At 41.6% G+C, this 14586-nt stretch overlaps 1 protein-coding gene across 4 annotated transcripts in view; it reads left to right on the top strand.

The window, feature by feature from the left end:
• The first annotated feature begins 2161 nt into the window (after positions 1 to 2161).
• Positions 2162 to 14586, top strand: part of DOCK8 (dedicator of cytokinesis 8) — a 193313-nt gene continuing 180888 nt past the window's right edge. Inside the window, exon 1 of one of the 4 annotated variants that reach the window (XM_033122589.1) lies at positions 2162 to 2403. In XM_033122589.1, the coding sequence (XP_032978480.1) occupies positions 2351 to 2403 (53 nt within the window). In that variant the 5' untranslated portion in view covers positions 2162 to 2350. Of the gene's footprint in view, positions 2404 to 6627; positions 6780 to 14586 lie in introns of those variants that run through there. The other 3 variants (XM_033122588.1, XM_033122593.1, XM_033122590.1) reach the window with 3 other exon arrangements.

Below are 14586 nucleotides of genomic sequence, written 5' to 3'. Positions count from 1 at the left end.
TGCTCAAAGTCCTCTCTGCGTCCCATTGTTAAAGGTGGCCCAGCAAACACATATTTATCAAACATTTGCTTTATCATGTCCATGTGAATTGTGTTCCTGCTCTTTGATGTTCCAAATCACAACTCCCTTCTCCTTAGCTCAAGGTGGCATATAAACCTCAACTGCCCAGTCTGTCCCTCCAGCCCCATATTCTTATGGAACCCCCATATATACATATGTTGGGGACAGAGCCAGGAGTGCAGTTTCCAGGCTCTCGGCCTCACGTGGAAAGGTGCTGGCTCAGGTAGTATGTCCATGTAGTATGTCAACTGTGATTGGATGGCCATCAGTTGTGTCTAGTTGGCCGTCAGCTGTAACCAGTGAGCCACTGGGCACTAATATAACTGCCGTGGCTACATTAACAGAAAATGGGGGCTAGCAAGAAGATGGTGGCTGAGCCTGCAAGCGCAGATTGCAGAGAGGCGTGGATTATAGTGGTATGACTCCCCTGTCTATGGCTCCGTGAGTGTTCCTTTTTGGCCTCACCATGTCCTGCGTTCTTATGTGGTAAGTGGGACCAGAGACCCCACATGACACCCTGCATGACACATATATAATTAATTTGGTTATTTTTCTCCAGTTAATCTGTCTTACATTAATTTGATTATTAGTCTAGCCAGAAGAACTTAGAAGAGGAGAAGGAAAATTATTTTCTTTCCCGACACTTATAAATCTCAGTTCAGTAAATATATTATACTTAGGAGAATTTTGAAAGTCAGAAACTCCACATTTCAAAGAGCTTTCCTTTCTTTGGTTCTTGTTCCGTAGCCTATGTAACGTTAGACTAAACTTTGTCTTATATGCTTAAAGGCATTGATATTTGGGCGGAAAAGTTACCTAACCAGCTCTGTAGTATTACTAAACTACCTGAGGCAGCCAAAAGCAGTGAAAAGAGGGCCATCAGGAAGAGACTGAATTCAGTTGCTCAGGCATTTTAGTAGTAGGTTGTAAATTGAAAACCAGCATTGTCCAATGGGAATATAATTGACCCCTACATGTGAACTATATACCATGTAATTTTACATTTTCTTTAATGCAAGCCACGTTTTCAAGAGGGCAAAACAAACAGGTGAAATTAATTTTAATACTAGATTTTATTTACCTAATATATCAAAGTATCAATTTAACATGTAATCAACATTAAAATCGTTAACAAGATATTTTGCATTAATCTTTCTGTACTGTCTTCAAAACCCGGTGTGTATTTTACACATTCAGCACATCTCAATTCAGACTAACCATTACTTATTTCCAATGGTCAAGAGCCACAGGTGGCTAATGGCTACCACATTGGACAGCAGCACAGCTTTGAACCAAATATATCTTGCTTTAGTATTTTATTTAAGGGCAAGATGACAAATAGAGGCATTAGAGTGCTCTAGTGTAACAAACAGCGCAAACCAGTGACTTGAAATAAACAGACTTTTCCACTCCAGTGAGCATTGGGACTTTCTGATTTTTTTGAGTTTGGTTGGGTTTCTTACTAGTAGACTCAGTCTGAAACAAATAAACAGGGCTGCAGCATATTCTTGAATCACAGGAAGGCTGCGTGCAGTATTTCCCTGAAGAAAAGCATTTATGCCCAGGTTGTAAAAAAAAAAAAAAAATTGTTTTTGTAACACATAATGTCCATTCCTTGGATGGATTCATCATATTTATTTGAGGCACCCCAGTAAGCATGATGGATATTCGGTTTGCAAAAGTTGATTTGTATTCCAAAGTTTCCACTGATTCATTTTGTTGGTTGGTTGGTTGGTTGGTTGGTTGGTTTTCCATCTGCTTTCTTCCAGGCATGGTGTGACTCTTTAATAAGGCCTAGCGTTAAGAATTCCGGCGTTGGTTTCCTGACCTCACCAACTGTGTGGGGCGGGCGGAAGGCGCGGGTTCCCCCCTCTTGCCCACATGCTTTGGCAACTTCGCGGCTTTGGGCAGATGGAGTTTCCGGCCTCGCTCAGTGGTCGTCTTGTCAACCGCCCCCGCTCCCTCCTGCCTGAGGTCAGGGCCCCGGGAAGAGCGCGCCTTCGGCCGCAGCATCCGGAGGGCAGTCCGCCGTGTGTCCACACCCTCTTCGCCCGTCGCTCCCGGCGTGCCAGGCCGGGCGCCGGTGGCTCGGCTCGCAGCCGCGGCTCGGAGGTTGGGCCCTCCCCTAGGGTGATTTCAGCGCTGAAGGTGGAAATGCGGAAGTTTCCAGCCGCGACTGACAGATGAGGCTCGCGTCTCGCTCGGCATGCGCTGCAGCGGCTCTGCGGTGCCCCGGGCCCCAGCCGTCTGCACCCCGCGACCCTAAAGGCCGACCGGCCACTGGCGCGCCATGGCCACGCTGCCGAGCGCAGACCGCCGCGCGTTCGTGCTCAAGATCAACAGGTGAGACACGTCCCGGGGCGCGGCGAACTGGCGGCCGCACCGCCCCAGCCGGCCGAGCGGGCGCCGGGGCCGCTCCGGGGGCAGCCGCCGGCCGAGTCCCTGGGCGTCCGCGGCCGGGCGCTCCGGACACCCGGGGAGCGCCGGTCCCTAAGCCGCAGCGATGGGGCACCTGAGCGTGCAGTGGCCCGCGCGCCGAGCTCAGCCCGCTCCTCTCCAAGACTCCCAGCCATCCTACTCGTTATTAGCTGCCAGGGTGCTTTCTCAGAGCCACCTCTCGGGCCGCCTCCCCCACCCCGCCGCGCCCGCCGCCCTCGGTATTCTGACAGGTGGCCGGGCCCAGGAGTGTGAAGGGAGCGGGGTTAGCTGCGCCGGGCACGCCACGGAGTGTCTTATAATTTGCGCCTTACTTTGAGGCTGCTCTGAGAAGGGGCAAGAAAAGAAGTGGGTGAAATGAGTTTTGCTCTGAAGCAGCTGCTTCAAGACGTCAGTTGTCCTGAGTAGGGTTCTTTCTCATCTCATTTTATTTTTCCAGAAAAAGTTTGGCTCCTGCTGACATGGCTATTTTTATTCCCTGGTCCAAACGAGCCATGAAGTGGAAAAAGTGATTTTTTAAAATTCTCCATTTAAATAAACAAAAGGAATGGCCTGTGACTGACATTTTTACATGTATAGCGCCCCAGCAAAGAACTAAGGACATGGATCCAATTCACCATCCAATTCATTATCAAAATTGTACTAATTAAATGGAAGCGCATTTACTGCTCAAAGTTTTCACCGGAGGTGCTTTAACTGCAGTTTTTCTTTCACTGAAAACTGCTGACAAGTATTTGGAGACGTATTTGTTTTCCCCTGAGAAATCTAGACTGTCTGGTTAAAAGATAATACGAAACTCGTGAAGGGTCAACTTGTTACTCTACTGCTCTCACTGCCCCTTGACTTGTTAGACTTTTAGCTGAGCCTATGAAAGTCTGATTTCACAAGAGTTCTTTTCTGTGCTGCTAGTGTGTGAAGAGGTTTGAAAGAAGGCATTAGAAGCCCAGAATATGGAGGCAGTAAGGACTTCCAGAGAGCATATTGAGCTTTATAGGCGATTTTATTCCTATGTGTTGTGTAGCTGTGAGCAAACCCTTTCTCTTACCTGTTTCTTCATCTTGAAAATGAGTTTAATTATTAATGTGTGCTGTATATTAATGTTGGAGACCAAAAAGGCATAAGGTACATTAGAGATCTCCCTATTGGGATTTTTTTTCGTTAGTTTTCATGGTTGTTGCACACCAGGATAGGCAATTCATTTGAGGGTTGTGGGGTCAAACTGAAATTATTGATGGATGTACCTCTTGCTATACCTGCTGCTCCTCCATCTTTGTGAATTTGAGGTCAGTAAGTGTGACTTGGACAGAAAGAGACTGTGGGTTGGATGGAGTTAATCTGAGGAGAGCAGCAGGACCTGAAGTTATCCTCTAGAGCAGGGGTGTCCAAACTGCGGCCCACGGGCCAACTGCGGCCCGCGAATCATTGTTAATTGGCCCACAGCAAATTCCAAAAATATATTTAGTTTACTTAAATAAACCAGGTGAGGCAATACGTACTTCACCTCGAATGAGTGCCCGGCTGTTTGTGTATTTTACCGAATATGGTCCTTGGTGAAAACCGTTGAAAAAAGTTTGGACACCCGTGCTCTAGGTAGTCTTGAAAGCAGCAGTGGGGTTGGTGTGGCCTGGTGGTGAAGAATAAAGGCCCTGGCTAGAATCAGATCTGCTTGGAGATTGGCTCACTGCTTCCCACTAACTACATGACTCTGGTCACAGTATTGAAGCTCCCTAACCTCTCTTAGCTTTGGTTTCTTCGTATCTCAAATAGGGATCATCATAGTACCTACCTCTTATGGCTGTTGGGAAGAGGAAGTGAAATAATATGTACAAAGTGTTTATAATCCTTGGCTCAGAATGAATGTTCCTTGTCCTTATCAACATTACTATCAGCTCCATCATTGTCATTGTCATCTCTATTATTACCTCTTTGAACTCCTAAGGAGGAACAGTAGGAAGGAAAGCTGAAGTTGGAGGACTTCATATACAAACACCAGCTTGGGTTGGGCATGATGATGCCAGTGGCTGGTTGGAGCTGCCATGGGGTGGGTGTTCTCCGTCATATACCTTCTATTCCTGTGCTGAGAATATCAAACATACCCAGTGGAACAGAATGTGTGATGCAACCTGACTAGAAAGAGCCCCGCTCGAGTTAAAAAATAAAAGGTTCCGGAACACTCAGGAGAGAATAAAGATTGGATATGCCTATTTGGAGGTTTCTTTTTTGAAACATTTTGTGTAGGGGGTGGAAGAGTTATGCTAAGGAGGTTGGCATAAATTATTGCTTCAAAGAGTGGATTAATAAGGATATACCTAGTGTTAATATAATATTAAAATTTACCATTTATCAATCACTTACTATGTCGCAGACACTTTTTGTACTTAATGGATTATATCATTAAATCCTTACAAAAATCCTATGAGACTCACATGAAGTCTCATATAGAAGAGGAAAATGAAGCTTGGAGATGTACTTATACGAGGCCATGCAATTTGTTCAAGGCCACACAAACAGAAGTGGCAACGAGGATTACAAAATACTCCAAAGACTGTGGTCTTATTTGAGCATGAGCTATTTTGAACCATTTATCTTAAGAATTTCTTTTAAAAGCAAGCAGAGAATAAATTTTTAAAAAATCATTTTAGCAGCAGCATTGGTAAATTGTTCTGTATTCTGATTAGTGTTTAATAAGTATACAATGTAATAAGTATAACAATGTAATTTTTGCAGTTTTGAAGTTGGAAAAGAAAATATTTTCCCTTCCATGCCCTACCTACTATTTTAAAAAAATAGATCAACTTACAAAAGTAAGACAGTGTTGAAATATGGCCATTAGTACATTCCTCCTGGGTTCATATGCTGTCACCTTTGTACTCAGCATGATACAAACGTTCCTTTAAAAAAAAAGTTTGTGGGTAAAATTAATGTGCTTCCTATTAAAGAAACATTCAAATCTGATATATTAAAAATTTTATTTGTAATGAGCCTAGGTAGTTCTGTCCATACCAACCTCAAGAAAGAGTGAGCAGACTATCTCACAGTAGGGAAAGAATGTCCCCACCATTCCTAAATTCTGTGGCTTCCTGCAGGCAGCATTGCCCAGGACACAGGGGCAGCGCCAAAGTGAAGGAGGAACCTAGGAATGTCCACCAGTGTCCATTCCTCCATGATTGCCCTGGCTCTCTCATGCTCTTATGAAGCCTAAAGTTCCATGTGTTGGAAATCATCACATAGGACTTTGTCTTGTTTTGAGCACCACCTGTAATTGGATGACTTGTTATGTTTAACCATTTCTCTAGACCAGGGGTGTCCAAACTTTTTTAACGTTTTTCACCAAGGGCCATATTTGGTAAAATACACAAACAGCTGGGCCACTCATTCGAGGTGAAGTACGTATTGCCTCACCTGGTTTATTTAAGTAAACTAAATGTATTTTTGGAATTTGCTGCGGGCCAATTAACAATGGATCATAGGCCACAGTTGGCCCGCGGGCCGCAGTTTGGACACCCCTGTTCTAGACCTTGCAGCTCGGGGAGATATAAGAGAAAACACTCCATCTCTGAATTTTTCTGAGGTGGAAGAGCAAAATTTAGTTTTTTATAAGTGTCTCCCTTTCAGCTTAACTGTCGCTGACTTCCTGTGCACAAAGGAAAGATTAGATCTTATTTAGGCAGTTCATGATAATGTTTGCATTTGGGATTTCAGGCACTACTGCATTAAATATTATAATACAGTCGTTGTATGAGCACTAATTCTTATCAACTACCTTTTTTCCCCCTTACTGACATTTAGTGCTTTCATAGATTATAAAAAAATAGTATCACTAAAATTCTGAGAATTCATTAAATAAAATCTTATTTTAGTTCAAACAGAATAGCTGTAGAACTTGATCAAAGATAGAAGTAAAATAAGGACATTGAGTAAAGAGAACGAAATTGCTGAATGCAAAAAAACCATTAAAGAGCCTGTGGACATTCAGGATTGAAAGGAATAAATAAGAATAGCTTATATAATGGTTACTGTATGGCAGGTACTAGTCTAAGTCTTTACATATTATATGAGTATAACTCATTTACCCCTATGAAGTAGGGGTGAATAATTATTATTTCTATTTTACAGAAGGAGAAAACAGCACAGAGAAATAATGAAAATTGTCCAAAGTCACAAGTAGCTAATTAAGAGCAGAACTGGGATTTAAATGCAGGCAGTCTTGCTCTGGTATCCTCTTTCTTAACCACTATACCAGTATAACTGCCATCTCAGTTTCATTTAAAAATAATAATACAGTAAGTAACATTTTTTTAATACTTACTATGTGCCAAGTATTGTGTTAAGAACTTTATGTATCTTCATGTCATCATTATAGAAAAAGAACATAATAGTAAATATAATAACCATCATTACTGAGTGATTTCTGGAAGATAAAAACAAGGAGGTAAAAAGACAGGTTGCATTCAAGAGCAAGCCCAATACTTTTGGACATGAGGACCAGAACAAATTGAAGGCATAGACATCTTCCTGAGCCGTATCTGCTAACTTTGTCTGCAAAGATGATGCAAGCATAGAAATATATATATTCGTATGTGTAAATGTATGTCTGCACTGTAATAGTGCTGATTTTTAGTAGTGGTGGCAGAGTGGGGCCTGGTGCTTTTAGGAATTATTTCATTTGTCTGTTGTGTTCTAGACCAATGACCAACAGTAGAGGCTTCCAGCAGTCGAACTTTTGGTCTTTCATATTCAGAATCATTTTCTTTCAGATTCTAGGGAAAGCTCTGCTTGAACTTCAGGCACCTTGTGCAGTTGAAATAACCTTCTGCCAGGGTGAAATTTTCTTCAGCTGGAGTTCTTTGAGCTCTGACAATTCCCATGTCTGTGTGAAGCTGCTGTTTACTTCTACATGGAAAAGAAAATATTATTATATCATGTGGTTACCTAGGGAGAGAGGTGGAGCTCAGGGGACTAGGTCTTCTGTCTCAACTCCCCACACAGAGCTATGGATGAAATGGGATGATGTTAAAAACACCTGACTTTTCCATCCTCTTTAACAGGGACCTTGAGAAAGCAGGTATGTGACAATACTCAGACTTCTTGCTGGAGAAGGCTAAGAAACAGGAACGCTTAAGTCTTTTCGGTGGTGAACAACCAGGTTACCCAATGATTTTCAGGCTAAACTGGAACTAGAGTAAGAAACGCAGAACTGTAAAATAATGGACCCTTTCTACTTCCTCCCATCTCTTGACTTTCTGGCACATGGATGAGTTAATATGTTTATAAATCCAAGGCTGGTTAGTTTGACAATTTATCCGTTCATTCATTCATTCACTCCAGCTATTGAGAGTTACTGTGTTCTAAGTACTGTTCTACGCTCTGGAAATACAAAGACAAGCAAGTCACCGCCTTGCCTGCAAGGAACAAGAGATTAACCCAAAATCATGGACTGGAAAAGGAAGGAGTTTTCCCTTGACTCCTAGCCCTCCGTACTGGGTATTGTGCCTTCAAAGTGGTCATCTTGGGGGTCCTGCCACTTATTCCAAACATAATAGCATTATCTAAATAGCATTAGCTAAAACATTTTTGGAAATTCTGTTAGAATTGCTCTCATCTACTGGAGTAGAATTATTTTTAAAAATAAGTTCAATGGTGTGAAATCTTTTTCCTTTGAGGGAGACTTTGCTTTCTTTCTTGGAAAGTGTCTAAAATATGGAAAATACAGCTAATGAGGTAGCAAGCAGCTTGGACCAGATAATGATGTGGTCAAAAGTGACTAAATGTTAACATTGGTTAATTCTGGTCAGTGGGCAGAGTTAACAAATGTGAACATTTGGTCACATTTGCTTTAGGTATTTTTAAGTTAAAAAAGAGAATATTACAGAGGTTAAAAAAAGTTCAACTGAGTTCATTTGAAGATTTAATTGGCTCTATTAAGCAATTCATTAATTGGGCAGCACCCCATCTAGCAAGGAGAAGTGTGCTCTGAAGGGTTGTACAAAATGGAAGGTTTTGATGGCAGAAAAAGGGTGGGACTAAGAAGTTAAAAGGAGTGGATTATTTCAGGTAAGGACTCCTTTCCTTAGGGGAAGACACTGGGTCTTACCAGGAAATTTCAGACTGATTGGTTTAAAATTCCACTCCTGAAAGAGGCTGAAACTGCATTTAGGTTACTCTTGAAGTTTTGGTTTGGTGATGTAGGTTAGCAAAAGTGCCTACATTTTGGCTGTTTGGGGGTTTTTTTAATACAGAAAAATGTGAAGTCGCCCTTTGTTCTGCTCACCACTCCTGTTCTCTCATTTCCTCTTTCAGAGACCAGCACTAACCCTAAGTTGCACTTTTATTGTGTGTGCGTCTGTGTACATATCTATAAACAACATATTGTATGGTTTCAGGAATGAGCCAAAGCCATTAATATTCAAGCAAGCCCGTTAAATTAAGTAATATCAGTTTGAGTTAAAGATAAGTTGGGACTATAAAATAATGGAGCTGTGTTTTAAACGCCTCTTCAAGTAGCTCTGAAAGCAATTGCAAAGAGGAGTTCCAAAAGTGATTCCAGGAAAGCAGCTCTATCAGAATAAATTATATGGCACTTCTTGTGTGAAATGATAAAGAACAACAGTTGTTTAGATGTGTGCATTCTGGTAATGTTTTCAGTGACTCCTGACATCATGGTCATATTACTCATTTACTAGAATGGCCAGGAAATTTTATAAACAAATTTTTTTTTCTCCATCAGATAAATGTACCCATGATTTTCATTTGACCTGAGATAAGCAGTTGAGTTGATAATGTGTTTATTTTCAAATAATATGTTTTTAATTTTATTTAAAATAAATAACAGAATAAGGATTTTGTCTCATTGCCGGGACATTTGGTTAGGGAAAGTATGTGGATTAGCAAAAGAGGGTGTGGTATTTGCTCAAAAGTCTGTATGTGGTTATTTGGTCCTTGGGATGACTGGTCAGGCTTGACTTTTCTCTGTTCAGGGAGAGGTAGTCCTCCACTGCGCCATACCTCAAATTAGACAAACTGGGAAGAATGCCAATGGGGAGAAATGCTTTCCCCCCAATCTCTGCTTCCCCTTGCTACTACTGCACAGGACAATACTCAGCACGCACCAAACCCTCTCGTTGGTAGGACTGGTGGAGTTTCCTGTACTCAGCTCTCTGCAGTGGACTGAAAGCGCTCGATGGAGATGTTGGGCTCTCATCAGGAGATTACCGCTCTGGGCTTCGGAGTTCACTAGGGAGGCAAACTAGAGTTGCCTAAAGGGTGCTAGTCAGCTGGCAGTAATTTACACTGGAATGACAGTCCACTTTCCCTTAGGCTAGTAGAAAAACTCAGGTTCAAAGTCCACTTAAAATGTACTCTATCCAACTATTTAACATAAATGTTGTTTCAAGGCAATGGTGGCCAGCTGTTCTCTGTGTGAACAAGATTGTTGTCTCCCTGTTCACACTCTGGCTGGTTTGTTTCATGCATTTGCATTTTACTCTTTCCTTCCAAATCATGACCTGTTCTCATAGAATCCCTTTAGAAGGAGTAGCCAATTTACCAATTGTATCTTGTTCCCTCTCCAGTGACTTTATTCAGTTCCACAATAATTGTTTTGATTGCTTATGCCTTTCTCTGGGCATCATGAGAAACAAACAAAACCCAAAACAAGCCATTGTGTGCTCTCAGAATTCATCTGGAGTGAGCAGGTTAACATCAGTGCAAAAGACAGAGGACACAGGAGGTGGTGTTTGTGCAGATGGGTAAGGGTTAAGGGCAGGAATGTTGACAGAGCTCAGAGGGCAAGTAGTTGCAGCAGCCCGGGCAGGTGAGATGAGACTTCAGCCAGACTCGGAAGAACAGGGAGGCGAAGGACAGATGAATCAGATATAATGGGAAGAATAGCAATATGCAGAATAGATTGGAGGGATTTGCATACAAGCGAGAAGGCGAGAGCTGCAGTCATTTGGATGTGGGGTGATGAGGTCTGAGATGAGGCTGGGGTAACAAGAATGGAAAGAAAGGGGATTGTGTCTATAGACTTCAAAGGGAATCAGCTGGCCTTGAGAAGCTGTTACATATGTGTTCATTTGTTCATTTCATGACTATTGATTGTAGCGTACTATGTGCCTGATGGAGTTCTAAGTGCTGAGCATAGAGCCATGAGTAGGACCGACTAAGTTCTTGTTCTAAAAAAAGGAATTTTCCAATGGGAAAACAATAAAAAAGTAAACCAGGAAATAAACAAGGAAATATCAGATAAAATAAGTGCTATGCAGAGAATGTGGAAGGGCCATATTTGGGGTATGGGGGGTAGAGAATGTTTAAGGAAGGCATTCCTGAGGAGATAACTCTGAGCCAAGACCAGGCAGGGGAATTAGTAAGTGCCACGCTGGTGCAGGAGTAAGTCTGGGGTATTGGAAAAAAAAAGAAAGAGCCAGTGTGTCTGAAGTAGAGTGAATGAGGGAGAGAGCAGTAGAGATGAAGAGAAAAATAGGCAGAAACCAAATCACAGAAAGGCCTTATAAGCCATGGAAAAAGTTTAAATGTTATTCTAAGTGCAAGGGAAAGGTTTTAGAGCAGAGACATGATGTAATTGACTTTTGTGTTTAAAAGGTCACTCTGGTTACCATATGGAGAAGCAAAAAGTAGACGAAGGAGAGAAGTTGGGAGGTAGTGCAGCGTCCTTGGGGACGCTGGACCACAGAGCTGAGAATAGTGAGGAAAAGAAGCAGTTAGCTCTGGGATATATTTTGGAGATTAGGCTGATGGATTAGACGTGCGGTTGGGGACAATGGGAAAAAAAGAGAAATCAAGATGTCTCCAACAATGGAGTTACAGGTAGATATTAATACTTATAACAAAGATTGAAAAGACCGGAGGGGGAGAAGCCTTTGTGGGTAAATCAACAGTTGAATCGGGGATTATATTAAATCTAAGATGCATATTAGAAATTCAAATAGAATTACCTACTATGTGGTTTTCTTTAGGAATGTGAGACTCAGGAGAGAGGTCAGAGCTAGGTATTTAAATTTGCAAGTATTACCATATAGATGATATTTTTAAATAAGGGAGGAAAAGAAAATATTGAAATTATCTTGATAAGTTTTTAAACAGCCACAAGCTATATGTGTTATGATACCATTTTAATTGAAAAATGAATATGTGTATATCTCCCTATGGAAGGGATAGAGCAATACTTATGATAGAAAGTGGACCAGAAGGGCATATGCCAAAATGTTATAAGTGTCCTGGTAATGGTATTATTGATGATTTGTGTTTACTTGTCTGTGAGGTACATGTACGTATGTATATTTTCCAAGTTTTCTTCCAAGACTGCTTTTATAATTGGGAAAATATATTTATAAAAGAAATAGCACCAAGATTGCCATTCTGGGAAGACTGGATAAAAATGGTGCCAATGAGAAATGATGAAAATTAGGAATTAAAGTTAGTTTTGGAATGATGATATATTTCTCTTGTAGAGTTCTTGTTTAAGAGAATAGAGTAGACTGCGCATTTACATATATTTGCACTCCCTCCCTGTGAGTGGATTTTCCTTTCTCCTTGTTGACATGATGTGGTCACTTTGAAGTGAATCTTTAAGAGCCAGTCTGCCCTTTATCATGTCATCCTTTCCCTATTCTGTACAACCACCAATGTTCCAGACGGAGGCTGATCTGTCAGCCTGCATTTAGAGTAAAGACAATTGGAGCAGAGCCACAGTTTCTCTCTGGAGGTTTTTGGTTTTTTTTGTTTTTATAAACCGCTAAGGTTTTTGGATGATTTGTTAACCGGGCCTACCCTAACTAATACAGATGAGCATAAAATATGCAACATTTCTATTGGGCAGCCTGAGATATAGGCTGGGGGCTTGAATGATAAGTCAGGATGGAAAATATTAATTAGAGAGTCATCAGTGAGGTGGGGGTAGGAATGAAAAATGGACACATTTTCTAGGTGGGAAAGTATAGTGGGAAAAGAAAAGGAATGGGTGTGGATGAAGTGTCACTGCCAGTTAGTACAAGAAGGAAGAGCTACAAAAAGAGGAAGAAGAATTTGGCCAAGATATGGCTGACTGAGGTAGTATGAGAAAAGGGCAGTTAAAAAGGTCAGTGCCAAATTATGAGGACAAAGAAAGAGCAATTGGATTTGCCTTGACAGTCAATGTCTGAAACCTCTGAAAAAGCAGTTTTAGTGGAATTATGGGGAAGGAAGTCAGATTTCCCAGGGTTATACAGGGAGTCAGTGCAGAGGAAATGGAGGAAGCTGGTAGAGACCACTCCTTTAAAAAGTTTGGATGAGGCAGAAGAGAAGTGGAACAACGGTAATTAGAAAGTTCTGACAAGGCTTTGACTTTTACACAGATATAACACACGGTGCTGAACAGAGTGTGCTCTGATCTTAGAGAAAAAGCATGTGTATTATTCCCCTTAAACAAGTCTTCCATGTGGGTAAAAGTATTAGAATACCTGATACTGTCTAATATATAACAAGGGTTGCTTTGCACTAGCATTAAAATTCCTAACAATAAGTAAAATATTCTATTTAGGTATTTTCTTACTGGGAGATTTTTGAAGCTGTCACTGGAAGTATTACGTGTTATCTTTAAGAACGTAATGATCATTTCTATTTTATCATCTTGACATTTATCATTAAATTTGAAGTACAAAAAATTATATGAAAGAGTACGGATAGCAGTCATAGTTTGCTGTTTAACCAAGGGCCTATGGTGAGTTGATTTGTGTTCCTCCAAAAGATTCTTAAGCTTTGGTACCTATGAATGTCATTTTATTTTGGAAATAAGATGTAATCAAGTTAAAATGATATCATACTGGATTAGGATGGGCCCTAAATCCAATCACTGATGTCCATATAACAAGAGACACAGAGACACGTAGGGAAGAGGCCACATGAAGACAAGACATTGGAATTATACCACCACAAGCCAAGGAACACTGAGGTCTGCCGGCAACCACCCAAAACTAGGAGAAACAAGGAAGGCGTTTTCTCTAGAGCCTTCAGAGGGAGCATGGCCCTACTGACACCTTGATTTTGGACTTCTAACCTCTAGAACAGTAAGGGAATAAATTTCTGTTGTTTTAGGTTGCCAGATTTATTGTAATTTGTTATGGCAGCCCTAGGAAATAATACACTACCCCCAAATTTAGTGACTTAAAACAACAGCAATTTGTTATTTCGCATGATTCTGTGGGTTGGCGATTTGAGTTGGGCTCAGCAGGGCAGTTCTGCTGGTCTTGCTGTGGTCATTCATGTGACTGCAATTACTCGGTGGATCGACTGAAGCTGGAGCATCTAAGATGGCCTCACTCACATATCCAGGGCCTTGGTTCCTGCCGTCCCTCTCCACATGGTCTCGTACCCTTCAATGGTCTGGCTCGGTGTTCCTTTCATGGTGGAGGGGACATTCTAAGCGGATGAAGGTGGAAGCTGCAGGGCTCCTTGAGGCTTAGTCTATAACTCATATTCATACAATGTTACTACTGCCACATCCAGTGGTCAAAGCAAGTCACAAGGCAACCCAGCTTCAAGGGGTAGGGAGATAAGACTCATCTCTTCTTGGGAGGAGCTGCAAATGTTATTGTGCCCAATAAAGAGAGTAATCATATCCCATTTCAAACTTCACATTTAAGCAGGAAGACTTGTCATTCCCTGCTCAGATCACAATACCCATTTTACTGGGAAAGAAACTGAGAGCAGATGAAAGTGACTACTTCAAAGTTAGCAATGAGTCATGCTTTGTGAGAGACGTTTTTGGCCTATGGAAGGCAGCTATATGTCTGGAAGAGCTAAACACAGCCCTGCCTGAAGGCAGGGGAGTGAACTTAATAACTTCCTGGGCTTCTCTTATATCCCTTAATTACATCGATGGAGCCCAGACTGCACAGCTGTCTGGTCCAGAGATGAAGCAGCAGTTTGAGGATATCAGGGAGAGAAGGTGCTTGAAAATTGCTATGTGTCACTCAAAGGATCAGGAGTTGAGGCTAAATTAAATGACTAGGTAAAGAGTCAGAGAGCACTTTATCCTCAAGAGTTAGCAAATGGGCTTAGGAACTCAGTAACTGCTGTGGTCCAGTGTAAGTT

The sequence above is a fragment of the Rhinolophus ferrumequinum genome, chromosome 12 (assembly GCF_004115265.2).
Source record: "Rhinolophus ferrumequinum isolate MPI-CBG mRhiFer1 chromosome 12, mRhiFer1_v1.p, whole genome shotgun sequence".
Classification (NCBI taxonomy): Eukaryota; Metazoa; Chordata; class Mammalia; order Chiroptera; family Rhinolophidae; genus Rhinolophus; species Rhinolophus ferrumequinum.
Note: the sequence above shows the minus strand (reverse complement) of the source record. Positions and strands in the feature narration are given on the sequence as shown.